Below are 23,895 nucleotides of genomic sequence, written 5' to 3'. Positions count from 1 at the left end.
GCCTAACGGCTTGAGATATTATGCATGGTTTTGCATGCTGAAGACGAACTTTTCGGAAGACACCGCCTGTGAAGCAGCATAAGCTGCGAAGGGTGATTGTGCTGGGTGCAATTTGTTTTTTGATTTCATTTACTTCTCCAATGGTGTCACGCCTTCCAGGTGAGGTCGGCCAGGCGGACGCTATCGCATCGGCACAAGCGTATTTATAGACATCTTCTGCATGCGACTGGCCGAACACACGCAAAAACTATCACACACGAAGTCAACGAACGCTGACCCGAGAAGCACTTGCGAGTGCAGACCGTGTGAGGTGGGCAACGAACGCGTGCTCGAACGCAAAAGAGAACGCATCACAAAGACACTTGGCGAGTTCCAAAAAGATAAAAAGCTGCAACGTATTCAAGTAGTCTTACTTTCGTCATGTCGGGAGGATATTGTGCATTCACTGGCGGATAAAATTCATCGCTCGAAAGGTGTCTTTTATAGAAATATTGGCTCTTCTCCATGTGCTTCGCCGCGTACTAAATTAGCGTCAGTTTTTAGCAACGCTGTTGTTGTTAGTGCCGCACTAATTGCAAGCAATTTACTACGCGAGCAAGGGCCATTTGCTTCAGTTTCGAAGGCTAGGTTGCAGGTAAGTGCTTGCGGCACCTTGCTGCAGCAGCCGGTGTCATCGCTTCGGCGGACGTGGTATACTGCGACGCGCCTATTCTTTCCACTTTTTATTTCGCATCTATTTCTATCAGCTCCCTTATGCCTGCAAGCTGCAGTGATAGTGAACCCCGTTAGAGTCAGTCGACAGGTCTGTGCATTCTCCTTCTCTCTTTTCCTTCGATCTCAGCACCAGCAGCCAGGTCGTGGGTTCGAATCCCACTCAAACCGGGTGAAGAACCGGGGATAAGGGAAGTGGTTGCCGGTATTAGTTGCAAGCGCACCCAGGAAGGGCAAGGAAGAATGAAGGAGGCGGGAGAAAACAGCGTGAATTGAAGAATAACGAGCGGATGGGGAGGCCGCATATGCCCAACACATTCCGGAGCCGCACTCTCTCCCTAGCTGAGACACTGGCGGGACTCGTACGCCGAAAGCACGGAGTGTATGCCCCAAGAATGCATCTCATCATTAAAAGCAAAATGACGCTCTAGCAGCCACGTCCAGGTGGCGTAGGCTGCCCACAAACGCCGAAGGTATTTCCTATCAACGCTCCAAAGCGGTTAACATCGCCCTCATTGCGCGAAGCGAACTAGCGAGCACACGTAACGTTTGGCTTCGTTCGGGTCTACGCACCGCACCACGCAGACAGCTATGCTGCCTGCACGCTTAGTGAGGCGCTGAAAGCTAAACACCGAAACTAAGCAGCCGTTTTGATTAAGGAACGCGCCGCGAAATTTCACTGACGACTTCCACGCTGCCGCATTGTTTTGAGCAAGCGCACACCAACCGCAGAGTCCCGGTGTTGCGCCGGACCCTGCTCGAGCTAATGCACGGCACATTTACGAAGGGGAGTTCTTCGGCCTATAAGGAGGAGAAACATCCGAGGAGGTCAGCTGAAAGGAATGAGCGACGTCATTTAGCCGGTGCAATGTTAGTCAAGAGCGATAAATTATCTGTCAGAAATTTCAGGCACAGAGGTTCTCTGGGATTGGTTAAAGGGGAATACGATCATCATCATCATCAATATTTATTGATCCCTTAAGGACTCTTCACAGGGTATTACATAAGGAGGGGGCGACGTACGTAGGACAATACAAGAACAAAGCCAGAGGTTGAAAAAAAGAACAAATCTAGTAACACACGCACGCACACACACACACACACACACACACACACACACGCGCACGCACACGCACACACACACACACACACACACACACACACACACACACACACACACACACACACACACACACACACACACACACACACACACACACACACACACACACATATATATATATATATATATATATATATATATATATATATATATATATATATATATATATATATATATATATATAAACATACAATGAGGGCAATGAGGACAACGAATACAATCAGTAACATCAAATGAGAACACAATTAAAACAGTTACAGAAAAAAATTAATCGAGTATAGAAGGGGATTTACAAACGAGTTGCTCAAGCACATCAAACTAAGGGCGAGAAAAGAAGTATAGACAGATTTAATGTTCAAAGACAGACAGTAACCGGTCTTGGAATTTGACAGGGTCCCTTTCCATGACAGTAGAATCTGGCAATTCATTCCATTCCTGTATTGCAATTGGTAGAAATGACTTATTAAAAGCAGATGTTGATCCATGCAGGCGCTGTATACTTAAGCTATTCAATAAGCGTCGAGATGAACGTGCTGGTGGATGAAGAAAAGATTGGCGCAGATGCGTCAAATGATAGAATATCTTGTGAAAGAGGCATAGTCGTGATATCTTGCGGCGAAAAACCAATGAGGGGAGATCCGGTGATGATTTTATACTGCTGATACTGATTTTGTAGTCGCATTTTGAAGATATAAAGCGAGCGGCGCGGTTCTGCACAGATTCTAAAGAGTTGATGAGATAAGTCTGATGTGGACACCAGATTGCGCATGCGTATTCGAGTTTGGATCGTACGAAGGTTTCATATGCCAGTTTACGGACGGCCGGGGGCGACGATGATAATTTTCTTCGAATAATGCCCAGTGTTTTGGAGCACTCAGCGACCAGTTTAATTATATGCTTGGACCAATTTAGATTGCTTGAGAGTAGGACACAGAGGTAACGATACGTTAGTACTTGTGAAATATTGACTGAGTTTAAAGAGATGATGATGATGGGTTTTATGGGCACAAGGGCTGCTTTGGCCGAAGAGTGCCATGACAGGAGGAGTTTTTCGTCTGTAGACGCAGAGTGGGGTCTAAGACCCATTTTCAAGCAGTCATGTTCCATTCTAGCAATTTTCCCTTTTCGGGAAATTTGGGGAGTAAAATTTTGCGAAAAGTAAATTTGTATGCAGTTTTGAGGAAATTTTAGGGAACGAAACTGTCTCACTGTTTCCAAACCCTCATAGTTTTTAACGTGCGCCAGAGAAAAAGGGCTTGAAATAGGAAATTTTTAGTCTAATCTTGGAAAAATTCGGTTGCGAAAGGAAACGTCACTGGCCGTATATGTCAAGTACCCGTGGCAAATCATCACGCACTTTTCCGCACTGCAGTTGACAACGACTTTGAGACCAGCAATTCCTCTGTCTGCACCCTGCAAATTTTCCCGAGAGATAACATTCAGTGTGTGTGATAAAGCGAGTCACTTTGTGTCTTGGGGCATTCTTTATAGAATGATCTCTCCTGTCTGGTAAGTCCTCCTAGTCTTGTCAAGGCCAGCCCAGTAAACACCTGATAGCTTCAAAGAGCATATCACGCAAATGATAGTATTGACGTTGATGTGCGCCTGCGTTTTGTTTCATGGACTCTTGCACACGCCGTCGCTTGTGCTCATAAAAGCCTATGTCTCTCAATAAAAATTGAGTTGGCAGTGAGCGCTTGTTAATTCCAAATTGTGGTGTTTGACGTCCGGAAGCGACGCTATAAGGGACGCTGTATAGTGTAGGGCTCCATCGGATAAATTTAGATCGCCTGGAGTTCTTTAGCGTGCGCTGACATCGCACAGCACACGGGCGTTTTTGCGTTTCCGCTCCACCGAAGCGCGGCTCGGGTCGAACCCGCGTCCATGGAATCAGCAGCTGAATGCCAAAGACAACCACCTCGGCGGGTGTACAGCCGTCCCTTGCTAGGCTCTTTTCGTTCGGTTCAGAATTACGTATAGCACGGCTATAGGCTGCCCTCACTATATAAAAGGCTCTTGGGTTAAAAATTTCACCAGGCTCAGTTTCCAGTGGTGGACTGTGAGTATCCACTGATTTTAAGCGCCCTCTGCTGCGTCGCCGGTCTGACCTCTACCTTGGTCAGTGACGTCGCAGTCACAGGGCTGGGCGTTCATTGACAGACTGATAATGGATGTGGTTGCCAAGTGCACTATGATGACCAAGTCCTGTTTTCATCGGAGAAGCGCGTTCTCGATATATACTGAGTGAGATTGTCTAATGTGGTTATATATACCTTGAGGAAAACCTTTAAGATCCTAAGAGTAGTTTCGCCGGATCAGACTGCCCTCAAGCTCTACTTTTTTTTTTTTCAATTCCATCGATGTTAACTTTTTTCAAATCGGTGTGTAATTACGCCGGTGCTAGGATTCGATCCAAGTGCCTCCGGCACAGCATGCGGATGCTGCACCTTTACGCCATAGGCATATTCGGTGCATGCCAGACCGTGCATAAATATCAGACTCGGCACTGGACGTTCAGCGGTTTATGCTTAATGGGGTTTAACGTCCCAAAGCGACTCAGGCAATGAGAGACGCCGTAGTGAAGGTGTCTGGAAATTTCGACCACCTGGGGTTCTTTAACGTGCATTGCCATCGCACGTTCAGCTTGTTTTGAGACATACTAATCGCTAGGAGTTTCAGAGGCCTGTTTTGAACAAACTGTAAGCGGTACGTGTTGTGCACTGCATGCACTGAATTCAAACCCCGAAGATGGTTTTAGAATGAATCGCAACCCTGTTTCAGGAGCAATGCTCTATACACATAGCTTGTCTTTTAACACCACAGAAAAGCACTCTTGAAGCAAAGAAATGCAGTTAGCATGCGCCGTCTTCTCTGCTTGTGTAGTATGGTAAAACCTTTGCACGCGTGCATACTTTCAAACTGAGCGTTTAATACAACAGCAGTGCTCCTTAAAAGTTTTTCTGACTCCTTCAAGAAAAAGTCGCGCTCTGCCGCTCGTTTTCGAGTCTTGTTTACTCCAGGATACTGTACTTTGAAAGCAGTGCGCAGTAAATCCACACTACGTCGTACAGTATGAAAGAGTACCAGCGTGCGCTACTGGTCCCTGCGTTCCGTAGTCACCCACAGTTGTCGACCGGATTTGATTAGAAAATTTTGAAAACTGCACACTTGGAAGTTGTACAAGAGAAAGGGGTGCGAAGCAAACGCAAGTGCTCTCTGTAGCAGGCGACGTGAAAGACAAGGCAACGAAAGCAGATTTCAGTCTTTGTTAAGCCTCACCGACGCGGCAGCATCTTTTGTTCGTCTTCCTGAGCCTACAGAGCTGGCATGCTGGCAAGTATTTATGCAAGGTCGGGGTTCAGGTGGGACACCGTATAGTAGAGCAAGTTGCTCCGGTGTGGACAATACCCGCCGTTTTTTAATGGGCCTAAAAATTAAGCGACACGAGCGTTCATTTCTCTCTTTTCTTCTCCATTTACATTACCTTTTTTTGCATTGGTAATGTCCCTGAAAATAAGATATCAGTTTCGAAAAGGTGGGTATGCTGTCTTGCGCTAAGCAGATAAGCACCTCAGACGCAAAAACACCGCGTTAGGTTTACTTTGCGGCCGTATGCTGACTGATTGGCAGACTGTCTGCACGTGGTGTGGTGTGCAGATTATTCATTATGTATAGGAAGCATTAAAGTTTAGAAATGGCAGCGGTGGCGACACTGTCACATCCTGGCCGGACCTTGCGTGTCAGGTTCCCCGCCGTGTGCGACCGCAGGTGTTCTGTCTTCCGTAGAGTGGTATCTTCCTTGACAGCTATTTGCGAGCTGAGCTTTTCAGAATTTTTTTTTATGAACTGAAACCAAGAAGCAGCATAACACTACCACTGTGCAAGAGAAAACTCGGTTTGTAAAGTAACGCAGCTTATTGCAGAGATACCATTAATAAGGAAGTTTATGGGCTGTGTTAAATCTAATCATCCGCACTAGGGCCACTGATGTCCGTTTCGAAACAACAAGGCAACGACCGTACGTGCTCAACTGGGACCTCTAGCAGAGCAGTGTAAACGACCCTTTGTGCTAAACCAAAAGGACGCTTACAGCGTTAGTTATCTCCTTTCGGGACATATTCCATATTAGTTATCTCCTCTCGGGACGTATTCCATATCTCGACTTTTCTTTTCATACATATATAGTACCGATCACAGCTACGTATACATTTCATGCCTTCGAAAGCACTTTACGCGCGTTTCCGCGGAACCCTTCCTAACAATCTTTGTCCCATGTTGTAATACAGAGTAAGGGATAAACGAAGAACGTAATGCAGTTTGTACGCTTCAATGTGTCAACGGCCAGCCTCGAAGCATTATCTTTGGACGAAAAGACAGCCCTCTGGAATGTTGAGTAGATGACTCCGCGGCAAAAAATTGGAGGACGCTTAAAGGCGCGCTCACACTGGCGGGAAGCTTCCCGCGCCGGCACAGCGTCAACGTCGACGCTGCCTCGCAGCTCCGCGGAATGACGCTCACACTGCGCGCGTTTTCTCGCTGCGGTTGTCTTGGAATGTGGAGAGGGGAGGCGCTGAGGGAGGACCCTAACGAGCAGAAAGAGAAGGGGATAGTCACGTGACACCAGATAAGACTGGAAAGCGCGCCCTTTTCCCTCGTCGTCGTCTTGATCGTCTGCTAGCTCCCCTCCCGTCGCCCTTTTTGTCTCGAGGATGGCTGGTTCGAACGATGAGGTGTTGGCTACGGTAAACGTAGTTATACTTGCTTGTTCGCTGCTTCTGCACCGTCGCCGTGCACGGAATGCGCGAAAGCGCCGATTTTGGGTGCGACCCATGTTTCGCCGTCGAGAGCAAGAAGGACAGGCGCGTCTATTGCTGCCACGGCTGCGGGCGGAAGACGAGGCATACTTCCGCGAGTAAGTACCGTTTCTTATGATGCATTCGTAAAGTGTGCTCGTCGTACGGGATATAACTGACATATTGCCGGTCGCCTTTTAGCTACCTTCGGATGCCTCCCAGCACCTTCGACACTTTGCTGGGCTTCGTCGAGCACAGCCTCAGCCGTCAGGTGACTCCATTCAGAGATCCGATTTCGGCCCACGATCGTCTGGCAATAACACTACGGTGAGTGTCCATGGCTAATCATATCCAATTAATTAAAATGGTTAAGAGCTTACCGCAGATTTATTTGCTGAAGGTGCTTCATGTAGTGTGGTGTGCTGTTATGGATAGTGCTTATTAAATAAGCATCTGGAGATTAATTACACTGCGCACAGCATAAGGAAATTAATATTTTTGGCTACGTCTCGCGTGACTGGAATTTCAACCTATCATCCAGAGCTGATGGAGCAAAAGGCTTCCGGTTTTGAGGCGCCGCCGCGAGCGAGTATTTTTCGAATAATTATTTGCAATTAACCCATCGTGTGGTCCACGTTTTTGTCTGATGCAACCATTCTATTAGAGCCAATTTCTGAAATGTGAAGTAAAACAAGTATAAGGTTCTGAAACTGCAAGTTACTGCTTATTAGGTGCATGGTGTGTTTTCACTGGAAGAATGCAGAAAGCACAATAATAATGGTCTTAATGTTCAGTATAAAAAATTTGCTGTTCCGCCGTTGGCAGCGCATGGAACACCAAGGTGAAGCAGTCTTTTCTTTCATGAAAGTGGAGGAGGAAATATTGTACGTGGCCCACCACAATTTTCAAATTTGTAGAGCAAAATGTAATATTTTTGATCTTTTAATGCAGTACAACTAGACACCTTGTTGTTTTAATTTTTAATTAGTTTTGGTTTCTTACAAAATATGCCGGTCAGATATATTGCTGCTCAATCTCTATTACATATGTGATTGTTTTCCAGGTTTCTTGCAAATGGGGACACATTCCGCAGCTTGTCATACAACTTTTTAATTGGCCGATCTACAGCTTCAGTTCTCATAAGAGAAACCACAGCTGCAATATGGAAGAATTTGTGGCATACATACGTTCCTTTTCCTCAGACTGAGATAGAATGGAGAAAGGTGAGAGAAATTAGTTTCCTGAAAAAACAGCACTTGCATAGGAGTGTGAGAACATAAAATGGAGACCACAGATGATGTGTTGTGACATCCATATGAACCTTGCCACCCCATTCCTGGGAATGTAAAGCTGTTCAGTGCTAGCTCACTGCATGGACGACTATAATTTTTCACGTTACCCTTTGTTCCACCCTGCGGTGACAACTCAGCATAACACTTTATCTGAAATTAAGAAGGAACAAATTTTGGGAAGCAAATCTCTCTTTTCTCCAACGAACCACACAACTTACGAAAGCATAATACATGTTGCCGTGACATGTAGTGCAAGTGTAATGGAATGGTCAGTACTACACTGAGTGCCTCCTTTACTCCAGTCATCCTGTGGCTTTTGTACTGTGATTATGCAGTGAAATCCCACATCTTCAGAGGTCTTTTAATTAATTTTTCTCTGAATTATTTTGTTTTGCAAGACCTATGTGTAAATGTTTGAAACTCTTTAAATTATTCATGCTTCTGAAAGAAACTGATTTCAGCTGAACAAACAGGAAGCAGAGATGAGAATTTTTATGCCTGCATAACTTTCGTTGTTCATTATATACACTGTTCCTGCTCCCCACTTCCATGAAATTGTTTCCTAAGCCAGTTAATGGCTTCAAAATTTGTGTCTTTTTCAGATTGCATTCGACATGGAACAGTATTGGAATTTTCCTAATTGCATTGGGAGCCTTGACGGCAAACATGTAAACATTGAATGCCCAAATAACTCTGGGTCAAGGAATCTTAACTACAAAAAAACTTTCAGTGTCGTTCTTTTGGCCTGCTGTGATGCACATTACAGGTAAAGTTATTATCTGCACCTGGTTTCAACTTATTTCTAGCCATGTACACCTCAGTGGTTTGCTCTTTTGGTTGCACCAATACTAAGCATTAATGGCAAAGCTAACTGAATGCTGTAAGAAATGCAGCAACAGACCATGAGCATCTGTAGAGAAAGTTTTTGCGACAGACCGCCATGGAGCAAAAACGAGAGGAAGACGGAAGACAGGATGGGCGCAGCGCCCGTTCTGTCTGTCCCAGAAACAATGAACCAACTAGCCCTGACCAAGATCCTCATTGGAAGTTGAGGAAGTGTTTGCTAACGTGTTTGTTCTGAAGGGTATGGGAAAAAATGGAAGGGATAAAAAGACAAAATTGGTCACAGTTGAAGTTACTGCAGCTTCATTATTCCTTGCATTAAACATAGCATGCGTGAACAGGCTGCCAGAAAATATTGGTTTTCAAAAACTGTTACTCTATATTGCTTGTTTTTTTTCTCAGTGCTGCACCGATGCCAGTTTGGGTAGTCACCAAATTACTGTAAATGTAAATATGCTTTAGATAGGCACCCTCACTGTCGAAAAAAAAAATCATTGTTGCTTTTGGTTTTTTGCATTGTTTTAGTGGTTGTCAAAGAAACATTTCTTGACTGCAGCCGCAAGTCGGTGGTTTTCCAGTTTGCATCTTTTTGGTCTTCATACTTAGCTGCTCATACTTATTGGCAATATAATTAATGATGCCAGGCTTCTGAGGCCTAAGATTGTCAGAACGTATAGTTATAATTCCCATGTGGCAATGGGCACTTGTCATGTTTCTTCTGAGACTGTAAGGTAAGGAATAAGGTCAATTATGTAAAATATATAAAGTGCTAAAAGTGCTTATTAGCTGCATAACGTACTGATAACATGCACTTATTATTTTTATCAACACCTGCGTGAAATATTGTCCCATAGTGACGTCATTTATTTTGCAGAGGTTTAACGTGGCCTTTCTCATCGAGCTATTATAGTACTCATTATTAGCTCACTGCTTTCCTTCTCATATGCCTCTTTGTTTCAGATTCACATATGTCGATCTTTGCCACTATGGTGGTGAAGGGGATTCTGGTATATTTTTGCGGTCAGATTTGCTCAAAACCCTCAGCGAAGACTTGTGTGGTGTTCCATCCCCCACCACTGTTGGGTCGGCAGGTGTCATTCCCTATGTGATTGTAGGCGATGAAGCCTTCCCTTTGAAAACATTCCTCATGCGTCCCTATGCCCGTCGTGGTGAGCCTGTTTATGAATATCATTATGCATTTTGCAGCCAGTAATTGCATGATGCTCATTGAAGTTGATGTTGTTGCCCAGAAAGTATTTCTGTTATTTGTTTTCCATTTTAGAGCAAATATCTCGGTGAAGTACCCTAGTCAAATAGGACCAAACCGCATTATGCACATTTAAAGAGACGGTTCTGCTTGTGATCCTTGAAGTCCACATTAAAATCTCTTTTTTTGTTATAGTAACCGGCAACATATTTTTACTCAAAAGCAGTAGTACTTATTGCAACCATGCTCACTTTATTTTGAAATCAAGTATACGATACAAGCCATTCGGGGTGGCACAATGCATTTTGTAATGCACCATCATAACAGAAAGCCTTTTGTCAAACACAGCCATTATTCACTTTATTTTTCATTGTTCCTTTACCCTATTGTTAAAATTTAAAATGATTTGGAGTGGCAGGATTCTTTCAAATAATATGCCTCATGTTGTCCTTACTAGACTTGCAGAAGCACAGATTAAGACCATCTGGACGCGAGGAGTACCAGCAAAGAGCAACTTTCAACTACCGTTTAAGCCGGGCTCGCCGGGTCATTGAAAATTCATTTGGCATAATGGCTGCAAGATGGCGAATATTAAGGAGGCCTTTTAGAGCATCAGAGGAAACAACGGAAAATATTTGCAAGGCATGTGTTGTGCTACATAACTTTATGATGTCAGAGAGCGCACTGGCAAGATCTGCCTACAGCCCACCTGGCTATGCCGACAGTGAGGACTGGCAAGGAAACGAAACTCCTGGCTTATGGAGGACAGACGGCAATGACCTTCCAGCAATGAGAGGGATAAGTAGACAAGGATGCCACTCTGCAAGGTAAATATGGAAAGCCTGCGTCAACCAACATTTTTATGCAGTATATGTTGAGCTGCTCCGATGTTGTATTGCAGGTCTGCTATGGATGTGCGCGACAGACTGGCACAATATTTTGTCACGGATGGCAAAGTTCCATGGCAAGAAGCGATTGTCAACCGTGCAGGACGGAAGGTAAAACAAGCAGGATAATGCTGCATGTGCTCTAAAAGATGTTCTTTAAAATGAATGCAGGCATCATACTCTTGAGTTCAAACAATTGAAAGCTTTATTCCCCTCAAAATCAAGGCAAATTACTCTAGAGTTTCTTGCTCAGCTTCGTATAAAATTTTGGAGATCTGAAATATAGCTTGTGATCGCTGCCTTGGTGGCAGAGCACGAAGCTTCACGGTGACTAGGCGGCCCGTGGCATCACTTTCGTCCTCACATTGCACTTCAGTCCTTTGATTACTTGTAATATTAGCAAGGCTCCCAGCACATTTATCAAGGGTCGCCTTGACACAATCTTCAAAGCTGTCGTCCGTCTTCTTCCTCCTTCTGCAAAATGATGAAAACTGCATTGTTTCACACCATTTTTTTTATCTCTTATGTTAGGAAGCATGAAACTTGCAAGTACATACCGTGAAGGTGGCCCTCCTGAGTATGTGCCTTTGGACAGCCTTGAGAAGAAAAAGCACAAAAACAAGTCAAGAAATGATTACATGAAAGTTTGCTTGTATGTCTACCTGACTGGCGCTGCGTATCGCCCAAGTACCTCCATCTCATCTGGTGAAGGGCTACCAGGCCCTGCACACCTAGCTTGAGCAGGTGCTGGGCTGCGTGACAAACAGTGCACTTCCGAACTTTCTGATATAAATCACGCAAATGTCAGTAAAAAGGATGGTAGATGCTTACCTGCAGTCATCTTCATCTGGATTGACAACTGTGTCGTCGTACCTGGATTGTATAAAATGTGAGTTCACTGAACTTGCAGCATGATATAGACTTACGCATGGATGTGTCTACTTACAATCCGAGAAGTTGTGTTTCTGCGGGGCTCGCGGTGTTTATATCAGCACTGCATCAAATAAATGTATTGAAACATGACATTCTTTGTACTCTCCTTGTACCAACACTGCTTGAAAACATACTGAGAAGCACAAATGTATTGTTTATCATTCTAAGCTACAAAAATGTCCAAATCTGTAGTGTGCATAGTGTGCAATGTTTAACACAGTACACACCTGCTTATTCAGTGTGTACTTACATTTCGAGAAGCTCCATGCCTGGAGAGCTCTGGCTTGTGTAAGTGCTGCATGAAACAATGAAATGCCCTTTAACCTTGCCTCAATGCTGCTCAAGATACAATCAGAAGCTTGACATAATTGCATACATTTGCCAGCAAAACATACAGACAATAATGCCTACCTTTCTGGGGTAGCAAACCCACTGCCACTTCGCTGACTCGGCCCTGGTGATTGCCTGCATAACAGATGCCAGGCTAGAACATTTGGTGCTCAAGCATGCATGCAAATCACAGCTGAAGTTCATAACCATACATACCAGGTTTTCTTTGGCACGTTTGTCGTGATCCTGAGTGGCAAAAATATAAGCATAAGTGTCTACAGCACTGTCCGTGAGGCAGCATGCTTAAGGCTTCTAACTATCCCTCACGTAAACTTTCAGATTAGGCGAACTGAGAACATGGAATTTGCAATATTCGGCTGGAGATATCAAAGAACGTTTCAAAATCACACCTCGCATTATGTTCTGAACCATGGCATATGCATATATACCGCCGTACGCGTATCGAAGCAAAGTGCCGCAAGCACAAAGGAACCCAGAGGCGGTGCCCAATCGCGCCCAATTCTAGCTAGCCTTTCAATGATATTGGGGTTGCGAAAGTGCAGTTCTCCTTCCCACTGCGAAAAGGGTAGCGGAGGCACTTTTGGGGAACTGTGGCTGTGCACCAAGTCAGAAAAAGATTCACACTGAAAGGGTAAAACATGCCGGCAAAGGTGTGATTATACTAACCTACTAGCGTAGTGCGGCGTGCTTCGCAGCATGCCGTCCATCAGGGGGAAGAGCGCCCACTTTTTCGTGGCGTTGCCGCCGTTGCCGGGTGCCCCACTCCGACATGTGGCGTCAGTGCCGCTGACAATCTTAAGCCAACGGTCCCTGGCATTCTTAAATTTTGCTGATGCCTCGGTAGCTGCAAAAAATATTTTTCTCATGCTGACAGACACCTGGATCGACACCGGATACTAGACACTACACAACGAAATAAACTTACCAGTAAGGCCGAACTCCAGTCCGATTAATTGCCATCGGTTGTTCTTGGCATCTGTGTCCTTATAATCGCAATGCGTTTTGTCATATAGAAAAGGGTAGGGCCGAATGCACTCCAGGAACCGCTCAAAATCCTCAACTCGCATGCTCATGGTGGCAAAAGCAACAGCCGAGTGACCGGCCGGCCGGACGCGCGCAGCCTCCGCCTCCGCCGACGGGGTCACTGGACTGGGAACGACGTCTTGGAATCCCCAAATGGCCTATTCATGCTGGCACAGCAGCCGCCGAGTGCCCGGCCGGCCGGGGCCGGCCGGCCGGACGCGCGCAGCCTCCGCCGCCGCCGAAGGGGGGACCGACGTCACGGTTCACGGTCGGCGCCCATTGGCTGTCCTTAATCACCGGCACGGGAAAAATAGGTACCGAACCCATCGCTCCGCGGGACGGGAGAGCAGGCTGTCCGCGGGAGAAAAACCGGCTTGGGCGGGAAGCGGCACGCGGGAAACGCCCGGCGTTGCGCGTTTTCCCGCTAATGTGAGCGCCCCTTAAGGTACGAACACACTGGCGGCAAGACGCGCGCGGCACGCCGCCGGCGGCGCGCCGCGTGCCGCGAAACCTGCCGCGGAGGCGGTTTGGTCTGCCGCGCAGAGGATGGGTCGAGGAGCCATTTTCGGCGGCTTGCCGCGTGCCGCGAACCAATGAGAAACGTCCAGGCTTTCTCCTAGCGCCACCTCTTGGCTACTGCCAAAGTTAACTTCCAGCGGCGGCGGCAGAACCACGATCGACGACCGAGCGCTCCGAGCCAACCGCGACAAACAGCGCTAGTGCTTTCTTCTCGTGTACATCCACGTGACAAAATGAATTTCAACCGGGAGAACATGATGGAACAATTTCTGGAGACTGTTCGCGTGTTCCCCTTTTTGTACGACAAAACTCACCCGGAGTACAAAGATAAGGACGCCAAAATGAACCGGTGGGCGATCATCGGCAGAACATTCGATCTGACTGGTGAGCTGTTTTCATTCTTTATCTGAGTTTCCGCTGAATGTTCACGTCGGCAGGAATGTGCGGGGGTGAGCACACTTGTTTAGAGTGCTCTAGCGGTGTGCTGCGGAGCAAATGATGTGGAATCTCGGTTTCCTACGGGCATGGTGATTTTGCCTGAGCGGTTCGCATGTCGTATCAGGCTGCGCGCTTCGTACAGCGCCGCTTGAGCACTCAAACAAGTTGCTCATCTTTTCATTTTTCGACCTTTCTTGGTGATAAACAGTGGCATTTCTGTAGGACCGCAAGCAGCCGCAAAATTTAAAAACGTGAAGGATCGTTGGCTGAAAATTGTGTCGGCATCGGAGGGGAGCCGGAAAAGTGGCGCCGGAGGAGAGGCCGGAAAGGTCCACACGAAGTGGACACTTTTTGACATCGTGGATGGCATGCTGAGGAGCACACCACATTATGCCGAAAGGTAAAAAAAAAGGCAACTTAGTTGCGTAGCCATCTGCGCCAACTCAAGCCTGGCATTGATAACTTCACTACTGTCACCTGTCCTACCATTCTTTTTAAGCTGCTTTCTTCGTGTTTAATATCTCTTTACGTAATTTGACTGCCCAAGCGTCTGTGTTTTTAACAATTTATTTTCTCTTCAGCTGCGCTGATAGCTTCGCTATTGGTATTTTCACATTACCTTTTTCCTGGCAAGAAATCTGCAGGCTTTGCATCAAAACACCTCAAATTTTACATTTCAGGTCTTCATCAAATGTGCCCCCAGAAGAGGACATGTACGTTAAGTCTTGTTTTCATAAGTATAACTTCAGTTTATAAAGCTTCAAGTGATTTATCTTGTTATGCATCTGTGCTTTTGTGCAGCTCCATTCTGACATCTCCACTGTCATCCAACAGCCCTTCCAGTCCTAGACTGGTGGCCAGGTGTGCACCTCGTAGTTTGCTTACCGTAACGGTTACTGCAGCGAAACAGTTTATGTACAACATTGTCATTTCATTCACCTGTGCAGCTGTATATCAAGCCCGGCTGCTGCGCTTTTTCAAGAAATGTAAGCTGTACTAATTGTGGTGTCATTATCCACCAATAGTAACAACATCCTATGTCTTTATATAATGCAGGTACTCTGACAGCCCCAATGACTTTACCGATGAGGACGATTTGAGGTGAGTGGTGATTTTCAGTTTTCCTAGCTGTGGTGCACCCCAGGTTCCATGTCAATACACCCTTTTCACCAGCCTTTCACGTTTAAGAGTGTGTCCACTCTATTATGCGCTGTTATGCTGCACTCCCATACAAATGGATTAGTTTTATGTACATACAGATCTTGGCTTAGTTGCTGTCATGACTCGTCGCTGGTCTGCAGTTTCAAGTGAATCACACACTCAACACTGCAATGCACGGGGAAAAACTTGTGTTCTATTTAATGACTGCACGTCTAAAAACTGCAACAAGGTGTGAAACCAAGCTTTCGGGTACTAGATGAGTGTGATATGTCTTGCTCCTTTTCATAGCATTGCAAGTAGACAACATGTTTTTTGCACGACATAAATGGCAGCATTTTTATTTTTTCTATAGGCTCCCCAGCACATCAGAAGGTGCGGCATCTGCTGCTGGCTCTTCAGGGTAAGTTGGTGTTCACTTTCTTGTGTCGGAATATGACACCATAACAAACATTTTTTTGAGGCAGGTTGTCAACTTCACAAGCAGGAGCCGCTGCCCCAGATCCAGGGTAAGAAAGCTGTGCGCACTTTCTTTTATTGGAAGCAGACATACTTTTCCAGTGCATTTCTCTTGAGTCTAATGATGTGGCCTGTCCTGCAGGTCTGCCAAAAGGCGAGCATCCGATGTACCTTCCTCTCGGTACTGGCATGGTTCACATTTCCTGCGGTATTTGAATGATAATCAGTGATTGCAAAAAAACATTGTGCGGATATATTTATATGCAGGACCAAAAGAAGGCAGTCTGACAGCTTCGACGATGCGGTGAAAGATGTCTTGAGGAGCTGCTCAGCTACGCTGTTAGAACTAAAAAAGAAAAATGAAATGCCTGCACCGAAAGATGACAGTCAAGAGGCAGCACACTGGATAGCTGCTAAACTGAGGATGCTACCACACAAAAAAAGATGTGAGGTAACATTCCAAATCCACAAGCTGCTGTATGAAGCTGAAATGGAGCAGTATGAATAAATGAAATGTAAAGTGCAAGCAATCGATAAAATTTTTCTATGAAAGCAAGCAATTTCAGCTTTCTTTTGACATGATAGTGTTTGTGCATGCTGACAAGTAGTTGCCTGTTATTGGAAATTACCTGCCGTCCTGCACGGGTCACGACACTTTCCTGCCATGGCACCTGGCCGTCGCTCATGAAGTAGGATGCCAGCCTATCCCTTATCTCCAATGCAGCCCTGTAACACAGAAATGCACGAGATGTTCAACCTTTTCCTTCAGCTTATTCTGCCTGTCTGTCTGAGGTCACAGTTCTAATGGGCGTGTTTTACTCCTCGTCGTTAGCTGTACCCACTGACATTGTTGAAAACATGAAATACGCATGTATTTTTGCACTGCTACAATTCTTAACGCAAACTCTAATGAACAAGATCTTATGTCGTGTTAAATGATCAAGTTAAATCAAATGTTTTGAATGTTTCGCTATTTGTTATCGATGAGCTTCAATTGCTTTAATGTAAATAAAGCAGGAAATGCAAATTATTATTGATTTCATGCCGTCATGGAAATAATAGTTACCAAGCAGAGTGGTACCCCTGGTCTGTCCATCCAGGAAGGGCACTACTGTCGTTCCTCCATGCCCCATTTGTGACATTTCCCTCCCAGTCTTCATGGTCAACAAATCCAGGAGGGTTGTACGTTGTTCTTGAAAACATCGAATCTTTCATTAGAAAATTGTGGAGCGCCACACATGCCTTTACAATGTTCTCGGTGGTTTCTTCTGACGCTCGAAAGGGTCTCTTCAGTATTCGCCACCTACTAGCCAGGATACCAAAACTGTTTTCTATGAGCCTCCTTGCACGACTCAGCCGGTAATTAAACACTGCCCTCTTCAAGTACTCGCTGTACTGGCTGACCCTGTAGGCATGAAGAGCTAGAAAAAACAAAAGGTCAGGGCAATAAAATTGCAGCAAACATGTACATACTTAGATGAAGAAGGCAATGGCACTAATTTCAAATCATTGAAATAATTGGCAGCTCTGCGCACCCACTGAATACAACTTGAAAAGAAAAAAACTGTTCCTACATCTTATGTCCTCTGGGTGCCTGTTTCTGGTGCGGACAATTTGAAATGATACATAAACTGATATTATAAGGGTTTTTATTCATTTTTTGCATGCTTAAGCTAAGCTAAAGAAATGCTACATAGGGCCCCCTTTGGCTGCATTGCACAACTTGAGATTTTCGTATATTATCCAGTCAGTAAAACAGGTTAAATAGTGCTCATGCATTTGCTTGCAATCATTCAACTAAACCATATATGTCAACATTACATTTTATTACTGCATCATGTTATTGCTTTCACATAAAATGCAACATAACGTAAATTATCAGTAATAAAACTATTTTAATACACTCATATTGCACTGCATACACGAAATTTAGTCCTCTGAACCATTTTTTTTCCATGCAGAAACTAAACCTTTCCTTGTAAGACTTGCTATATACATGCATGCAGGCTTGACTGGATTTGTAAATTTTTTGTAGAAATTGTTTGACCATTTTTGCCGTATGTATGCATTGCACGAAACTGTATCTGCTATGGCAAACAGCGGCAGCAGTAACACAGTACAGCTGCATTGATATTTCATCTCGGCAATCAGAGGAAGATGTCAGCATTAAAAGTAATTGAAGTAACTTGCCACGTCGAGGATAAGGCCGCATGAGGTAAGGCTTCAATGGAAAGGCCTCATCGCCCACCATCAAGTATGGTATCAGTCCCGCTGAGCCCACTGTTGCTGCTGGGGGGATCCCAAATCTGCGCTCGCCCAATATATGCATCAGCTTCGTTCTTAACAAAACTCCTCCATCGCTTTCTCCCCCGTTGTGGCCAACGACCACATACACAAATCTGAAATAAAGCAAGAAGTTTCAGTGTAGCCCATTTAGCATCTGATGCAGCACATGACTTTCTCCTTGCTCCTTCTGAAGTCACTACTGCGTTCAAGTCTTGTAAAGTCATTTCTGTGCTGCATTATAGTTTGACTAAATATACATGCCACACACAATCACAATTCAGAGATTGCCATTTTAACATCTGCTGCTATTTGTGCAGAATCAAATATGTTTACTGTCAACCTACATGAGCAAACCATTGCAATCATACACCTGTCTACGCTATGCTCCTTAATTCGTCATGTAACTTACACCACTGAACTGTCCTCTTTTCTTTCAGTGCATACAATAGCACTCTCTTTCAATGAATATAATACACTGTTTTCATGATTCACAAGAAAAATGCACCATACCTATAATGTGCATCGCATGTTGCCATGAGGACTGTGCTGAATGACTTTTTGTAATTAAAGTTTCGTGACCCTGAATTTGCAGGACATTCAATGCTCACATGCTTGCCATCAATACATCCAATGCAGTTGGGAAAATTCCACTCGACAAGCATGTCTGTGGCAATCTGAAAGAGTGATCGGGAGGCAATATAATATGAGACTGTGACAAACCAATAGCGTAGTAATGCATAAGGCAACCTTTAGTTGTCTTATGCATTATGAGATGCAGGAGTTCAACACATTTGAAAAGTCGGTACGCAGGCGGCATTGGGAAAGTCAGTAGCATAACAAATGAGGTAAAGAAAGGCAAGCTGGACGCTTGTCAACACTATAAACCCTCTCCGCAGTAACAAAACGGACTGCAGTGCACTTACTTTTTTCCATTCTTCTGCTGTTTGTGGAAATCTTACATAGGTTGGCTGAAGCATTTCCCATAATGCAGCACAAGTTTCTCTTACGATCATTCCAGCCGTTGATCGTCCTGTCAGGAAGTTGAACGACAAACTTCTCATTGTGTCGCCGTTTGCGAGAAATCTGAAAAGCGTATTCTCATCACATACGTCTCAAAGGATAAATGAGGAGGGGGGGATGAGTTGCATCACAGTGCTCATGCGGTATGTTTTACACAATATTTTCCGAGGGACCGCTGATCAGGCACTGTGACGGGACAGTACCGGGTCACGGACTTTCGGACTTACCTTACTGTCATGGCAAGTCGATCGTGTGCGGATATCGACCGCCTGAACGGAGTGTCCTGCCGCTCAATCACAGGCCGAACTAGGTGGAGCAATGTGTCGAACGAGCTCGGCGGCATCCGAAGGAAGCTATAATCAAGAATCAAAGACATCGCTATCACGTCACACACACGGTACACTACGCGTTTGAAAAGGTTGTAATCACTCACTCTCGGAAGAAGCCTTCATCTCGGGCGCGCAGCCGGGGAAGCAAAGCATTCGCTTGCCCTTCAACGTCTCGGTAGCGCCAGCAGGGGTGCACCCAAAACCTTCGTCTGCGTGCCTTTTGCGCGCGCCGCCGTCGCAACAGCAGGGAACACACAATGACCAAAACGCTCATCGTCGTCAGAACATCGTCGTCTGCACCTGCCATTGCAGAAGTCAACGCGATCAGCGCGGTTGATGAGGGCATGTGGTCTGTTTACCGAGCATGGAAAAAGCGCGCGAGAACCGCGAAATCGCGCCTATGCTCGCGCAGTTCGAGACAAGGTGAGATCAGCGCTGTCACGTGACTCCGTGGCGGCCGCCGCGCGCACAACCAATGTGGCCTCTCTGCCGCGCGGCGTTCTTGCCACCGGCGGCGTGCCGCGCGCGTCTTGCCGCCAGTGTGTGCGTACCATTAAGCTTCGTCTTTAAGAGAAGACGCGACCGCGTGTCGCAGCGTTCCCGAGGAGTGCACGGAACGCCATCGCCCGTTGGGCGCGACGCGTGGCCCGTTGGACAATTTAAGGAAAAGGACGCCCTGTCTCACATACCTCGGCGGACACCCGAACCGGGCCGTAAGGGAAGGAAAATGACGCCTGTCTCACATTTCTTGCTGGACACCCGGATCGCACCGTAAGGGAAGGAAAAATCAATCAATCAATCAATCAATCAATCAATCAATCAATCAATCAATCAATCAATCTATCAATCAATCAATCTTTCCTTAACGCTGTCGCGTTAAAATCCGTTCCCTTACGGCGCGGTTCAGGTGTCCACCGAGATGCACCATTTTTCGCTCACGGCCAAAGACGCCGACGACACCGGCTTTTCTGCGACACGAGCTCCTTAACGCTGTCTCGTTAAAATAGCGATGTGTTCCAGGCGACATCGAGACAGCAACAGTCGCAGAGCAGCGGGGCGGTGCATGCGCATTCGCGTTGCGCGTGCACCTAGTCGTACGTATACTCTCGCCGATTAGAGGAACCCCCGCGTCGTCATTGGAAATTGTGCGGAGAGAGAGAGAGAATAAACTTTACTTTGCTCTAGTTTTGTTCGTCTGCGGTGTCAGATGACTTGGGTCATCTTCTCTTGCACAGGGTCGTCTGCCCCTATTCCAGGGCTCCGCTGGATGCCGCCGCCAGCTTGGCCCGCCGGATTCGACCAATTTGGTCGCACCGGCGGTCGCTGGAGAGCAATCCATCCCACTGCTCCGCACTCGGGTTTGGTATGGCTGGGACCACGGGTATTCTTGGGCATTCCCACGAAATAAGATATAGCGTGGGCGTTTCGTTACACCATGGACATGCATCTCTATATTGCGTGGGGTGAATTTTGCTTAGTATATGCAGGTTATGGTAGGTACCCGTTTGCAGCTGTCTCCAAGCTACAGCCTCTTCCCTGCTAAGTGATTGTGTGGTGGTGGGTAGCGTCTTCTGACCCCCTTAAAATAATATAAAATCGCCGTATATCCCTGAGGGATAGGTACGAAAACCTCGGGGCTGCCTACGCGGGAAGCTCGGCTTTTCGTATGCTCTCGAGCTACCCTGTGCGGAGAGCAGAACCGCTACACTAAGGGGTGACGCGTTCAAAATCGTAAGCTGTTTTCCGGGACCAGCGCATACCGATCTCAGTCATAATCACACTAAGACTAAAACAGTAGGGCTCTAACACCAACCGCGGCTTCATTTACAGTGCAGAGTACTTTTGCAAACGATTCATATTTTCGGATATTAACGAGCATAGAAAGTCCACCGTACACAATGTCGAGTTACACTGTGTACACAGTGTCGAACTAGCCCGGCTTACTCCTTTGTTGGAGCTTTGATCGCTGGCCGACGTTTGACTGGCTGCAGCTGCTGTTGCTGGGAGCCCTGAAAAAGAAAAAAAAAAAGATCGCATGCCTGTTGGTAGGGCATTTACTGTGCATCTTTGAAGCGCGAGCATAACTGCAGGCCACTTGTGACGTTGAACAAAGAGAGACAGTCGACGGGTCAGTATGCACGCCGATATGTGGACCGCTGTTGTCAGCCGCACTGATTGTGTTGCCAACGCGCTGCCGATGCTACGCCCTGCATGCTGGATGTGTTCTGCTCGTTTTCATTGTTGTACAAATGCTTTCATGATAGCGGTAACAGAAGCAATAAGCAAGGTCGGAAGATGTTTTGCTCGAAACTGCTACGCGGCACCGTGGGCAGGTAAAAGGGTGAGCATTTCGAGGGTCTTGCGATGACCGCGACGATCATGGAAGTTACACTGAAGTCACAGCAGATGCCGTAGTGCCCTCTGGCTAAACATGACATGAACGAAAACGTATCAACGGCCAAAATGACTGCGTGGCTGTTTTTGTAAAAAAATGTTTCTCTTATTTTTTTGAGACGTGAACGCAACACATCGGTGAACTCACCAATGAACTGAGAGCTGCTTTTCAGGACGAAGCTGGGCACGTGCAATAAAATTAGCCGCATTGCCGCCCGTCGGTAACGTTTCCGTTGCCTTGGCGCAGTAATAAGGCAGTATGAGAAAAGTGGAAAAAAAAATGCTGTTGGAAATACTGAACTAGCCTCGTCCAATGCTTTTTCTTTTTTCATCAGGGATGTGAGAAGGCGACCAACCGCGGCATCAGTGTTTTTTCTTGGTCAGCGGTCGCTGTATTCGTGGGTGGAAGACCTGCATGAAACATTTCGACGACGAAAAAAAAAGTTCATATTTGAATTGGAAAGAACTGCGTTTAAGGGGCGTCTTCATTCTTGAAAGGAAGCAAAGCAGCCTAGCCGGACGTGCTGGTGTGATATTACTGGAAGGTTTTGTGGCGCGTAAAAAAAAACAAAAAAACACCGACACATGAACGCTGCGCTGTTTGTATGTTGGTCAGTTAGTGCTTTTCTTGCCTTACCAAATCGGCTTCACGGACGATTATACTGCAAGCTGTTATGAGCCCTTAGTGCAGATGTTTCTGAGCCGCAATAAGAGCCAATCGCTATAGTAGGAAGCAATTTAAAAAAAAAACAGCAATTGATAACACTGGGTTATGATCCGCGGTGTACTGTATTACTCCGCTGGCCAATCACAACCGCAAACGAGATCAGTTTTTTATTGTCTTACTATATTAAACAAGCCAGGAATCAAAATTCAGGACTTCATAATTTTTTATTGTGATTAGAGTCTTGTTTAGGTAACAAGGAAAGTTTTAACTATGGACTACTTAACAATAGACTACTTTTTTTTGTCGTGGAGAACTTCTTTGCGGCGGTCCTGAAAGTGGGCGGAGCTTCACTGCAGACTTAAATTGTATCCGTCTATAGATGCTGAAAGTAATGCCCGAGAATAGCAATCTCCATTGCAGGTTGTACGGGATGACGTTAGCCAGGTGTAAGAAAAAAAAAGTTGGTACAGGTCACGCATTAGGAATTGAAGCAGCGTTATAGACGGTCTCTTAGAGAAGACAGGTGCAGTTGTATTTACACTTTGCAAATTAATCAATTAAGAAAATGTAATAGTTTTTAAGGCACTGCAGACATGCTAAAGTTAAAACAAGAAAACTGTACAAAAACAACTTTCACGTTATTTTATTCTTCTCTCACTAGAATTTACACCCTGCCATCTCTGACGCTCCGAGGCTTCCAAGTTCCTGGGCGTCAGTCTGGACAAGCACTTTCGTTCGGCATTTACATCATAATGAAAACACGCGCGCATTTTCAACCACACATTACTCGGTCTCTTTATTATTCTTGCATGCATAGTCAGCTTACATACCGTTTTTCTTTCTGGGGTAATACATCTTCCACACACATCGACTGACCGCAGTGCCTTCAGAATCAAGCCATCAAACTCAAGTCATTCGGATCACACTCGACCCCTCTATCGCACCTTAAACATACATCTACTGCAACAATTATTCAGTCTCAAATAATCTATTATTTTGTACAAGCTAATTAATCATGATGCTCATAATGATGATGTTGCTAATTAGCTTATCAATACTGATCTCAGCACGTTTAAAGAACGTAACAATCATCTTTTACCGAAAGTCAGGACTAATTCAGGTAAATTTAGAACCATATCTGCGGGCATATCTTTTTGGAGTGCTTTACCTTGCAAAATTATACTATTCTTCACTATTCACTCATTTCATCATCCGACTAAAATGCATTCAATAAAGTTGTTGTGTGGTAAACATGCTGAAACCAAAATATTCCGTAAGTTTTTAATTTTTTATTTTCCGCTTGTTACATGTCATCTGCACTGTGCACTTTTTTCTGTATTACTGACAGTATGTCATCATTGCTTTTCTTACGTATAATTCTTGCAATGTTTAGGTTTCATGGGGTTTAGCGTCCCAAAGCGACTCAGGCTATGAGGGACGCCGTACTGGAGCGCTCCGGATA

The 23,895-nt window shown here is 45.5% G+C and overlaps 4 protein-coding genes across 4 annotated transcripts; 2 read left to right on the top strand and 2 right to left on the bottom strand.

Moving 5' to 3' along the window:
* Positions 1–6,431: 6,431 nt before the first annotated feature.
* Positions 6,432–9,811, top strand: LOC144115669 (uncharacterized). The gene is made up of 4 exons (XM_077650125.1): positions 6,432–6,746; positions 6,829–6,954; positions 7,691–7,850; positions 9,723–9,811. Exons 1-4 carry the CDS (start codon positions 6,544–6,546, stop codon positions 9,756–9,758), a joined length of 525 nt encoding a protein of 174 aa, XP_077506251.1. The 5' UTR covers positions 6,432–6,543; the 3' UTR covers positions 9,759–9,811.
* A 1,275-nt stretch (positions 9,812–11,086) lies between these two features.
* LOC144122192 (uncharacterized) lies at positions 11,087–13,601 on the bottom strand. The gene is made up of 9 exons (XM_077655775.1): positions 12,807–13,601; positions 12,336–12,365; positions 12,201–12,254; positions 12,040–12,084; positions 11,803–11,850; positions 11,688–11,729; positions 11,519–11,608; positions 11,414–11,452; positions 11,087–11,330 (listed from the first exon to the last, which is right to left on the bottom strand). Exons 1-9 carry the CDS (start codon positions 13,004–13,006, stop codon positions 11,087–11,089), a joined length of 792 nt encoding a protein of 263 aa, XP_077511901.1. The 5' UTR covers positions 13,007–13,601.
* Positions 13,602–14,410: 809 nt separating this feature from the next.
* Positions 14,411–16,260, top strand: LOC144115667 (uncharacterized). Its single transcript, XM_077650124.1, has 9 exons — positions 14,411–14,520; positions 14,801–14,833; positions 14,922–14,981; positions 15,068–15,106; positions 15,177–15,221; positions 15,634–15,681; positions 15,746–15,787; positions 15,880–15,918; positions 16,005–16,260. The coding sequence occupies exons 1-9, from the start codon at positions 14,489–14,491 to the stop codon at positions 16,243–16,245; spliced, it is 579 nt and encodes a 192-aa protein (XP_077506250.1). The 5' UTR covers positions 14,411–14,488; the 3' UTR covers positions 16,246–16,260.
* A 186-nt stretch (positions 16,261–16,446) lies between these two features.
* LOC144122188 (uncharacterized) lies at positions 16,447–19,707 on the bottom strand. The gene is made up of 4 exons (XM_077655766.1): positions 19,477–19,707; positions 19,271–19,396; positions 19,031–19,053; positions 16,447–16,463 (listed from the first exon to the last, which is right to left on the bottom strand). Exons 1-4 carry the CDS (start codon positions 19,677–19,679, stop codon positions 16,447–16,449), a joined length of 369 nt encoding a protein of 122 aa, XP_077511892.1. The 5' UTR covers positions 19,680–19,707.
* Between the last annotated feature and the right edge of the window lie 4,188 nt (positions 19,708–23,895).

This window comes from Amblyomma americanum, chromosome 1 (genome assembly GCF_052857255.1).
Source record: "Amblyomma americanum isolate KBUSLIRL-KWMA chromosome 1, ASM5285725v1, whole genome shotgun sequence".
In the NCBI taxonomy this organism is placed as follows: Eukaryota; Metazoa; Arthropoda; class Arachnida; order Ixodida; family Ixodidae; genus Amblyomma; species Amblyomma americanum.
The sequence above is the reverse complement of the archived record's forward strand: the minus strand, read 5'-3'. Positions and strand labels throughout refer to the sequence as shown.

Coding starts and splice junctions, on each gene's coding strand:
- LOC144122188 (XM_077655766.1), bottom strand. CDS start 19,679: ATGGCAGGTGCAGACGACGATGTTCTGACGACGATGAGCGTTTTGGTC. Junction 19,397..19,476: donor GATGAAGGCTTCTTCCGAGA/GTGAGTGATTAC, acceptor TCTTGATTATAG/CTTCCTTCGGATGCCGCCGA. Junction 19,054..19,270: donor CGACTTGCCATGACAGTAAG/GTAAGTCCGAAA, acceptor ACTTCCTGACAG/GACGATCAACGGCTGGAATG.
- LOC144115669 (XM_077650125.1), top strand. CDS start 6,544: ATGGCTGGTTCGAACGATGAGGTGTTGGCTACGGTAAACGTAGTTATA. Junction 6,747..6,828: donor GACGAGGCATACTTCCGCGA/GTAAGTACCGTT, acceptor GTCGCCTTTTAG/CTACCTTCGGATGCCTCCCA. Junction 7,851..9,722: donor CTGAGATAGAATGGAGAAAG/GTGAGAGAAATT, acceptor TCTTTGTTTCAG/ATTCACATATGTCGATCTTT.
- LOC144115667 (XM_077650124.1), top strand. CDS start 14,489: ATGCTGAGGAGCACACCACATTATGCCGAAAG. Junction 14,834..14,921: donor GTGCCCCCAGAAGAGGACAT/GTACGTTAAGTC, acceptor GCTTTTGTGCAG/CTCCATTCTGACATCTCCAC. Junction 15,107..15,176: donor GCTGCGCTTTTTCAAGAAAT/GTAAGCTGTACT, acceptor TATATAATGCAG/GTACTCTGACAGCCCCAATG.
- LOC144122192 (XM_077655775.1), bottom strand. CDS start 13,006: ATGAGAAAAATATTTTTTGCAGCTACCGAGGCATCAGCAAAATTTAAG. Junction 12,085..12,200: donor GGGTTTGCTACCCCAGAAAG/GTAGGCATTATT, acceptor TGTTTCATGCAG/CACTTACACAAGCCAGAGCT. Junction 11,609..11,687: donor CCAGATGAAGATGACTGCAG/GTAAGCATCTAC, acceptor TTTGTCACGCAG/CCCAGCACCTGCTCAAGCTA.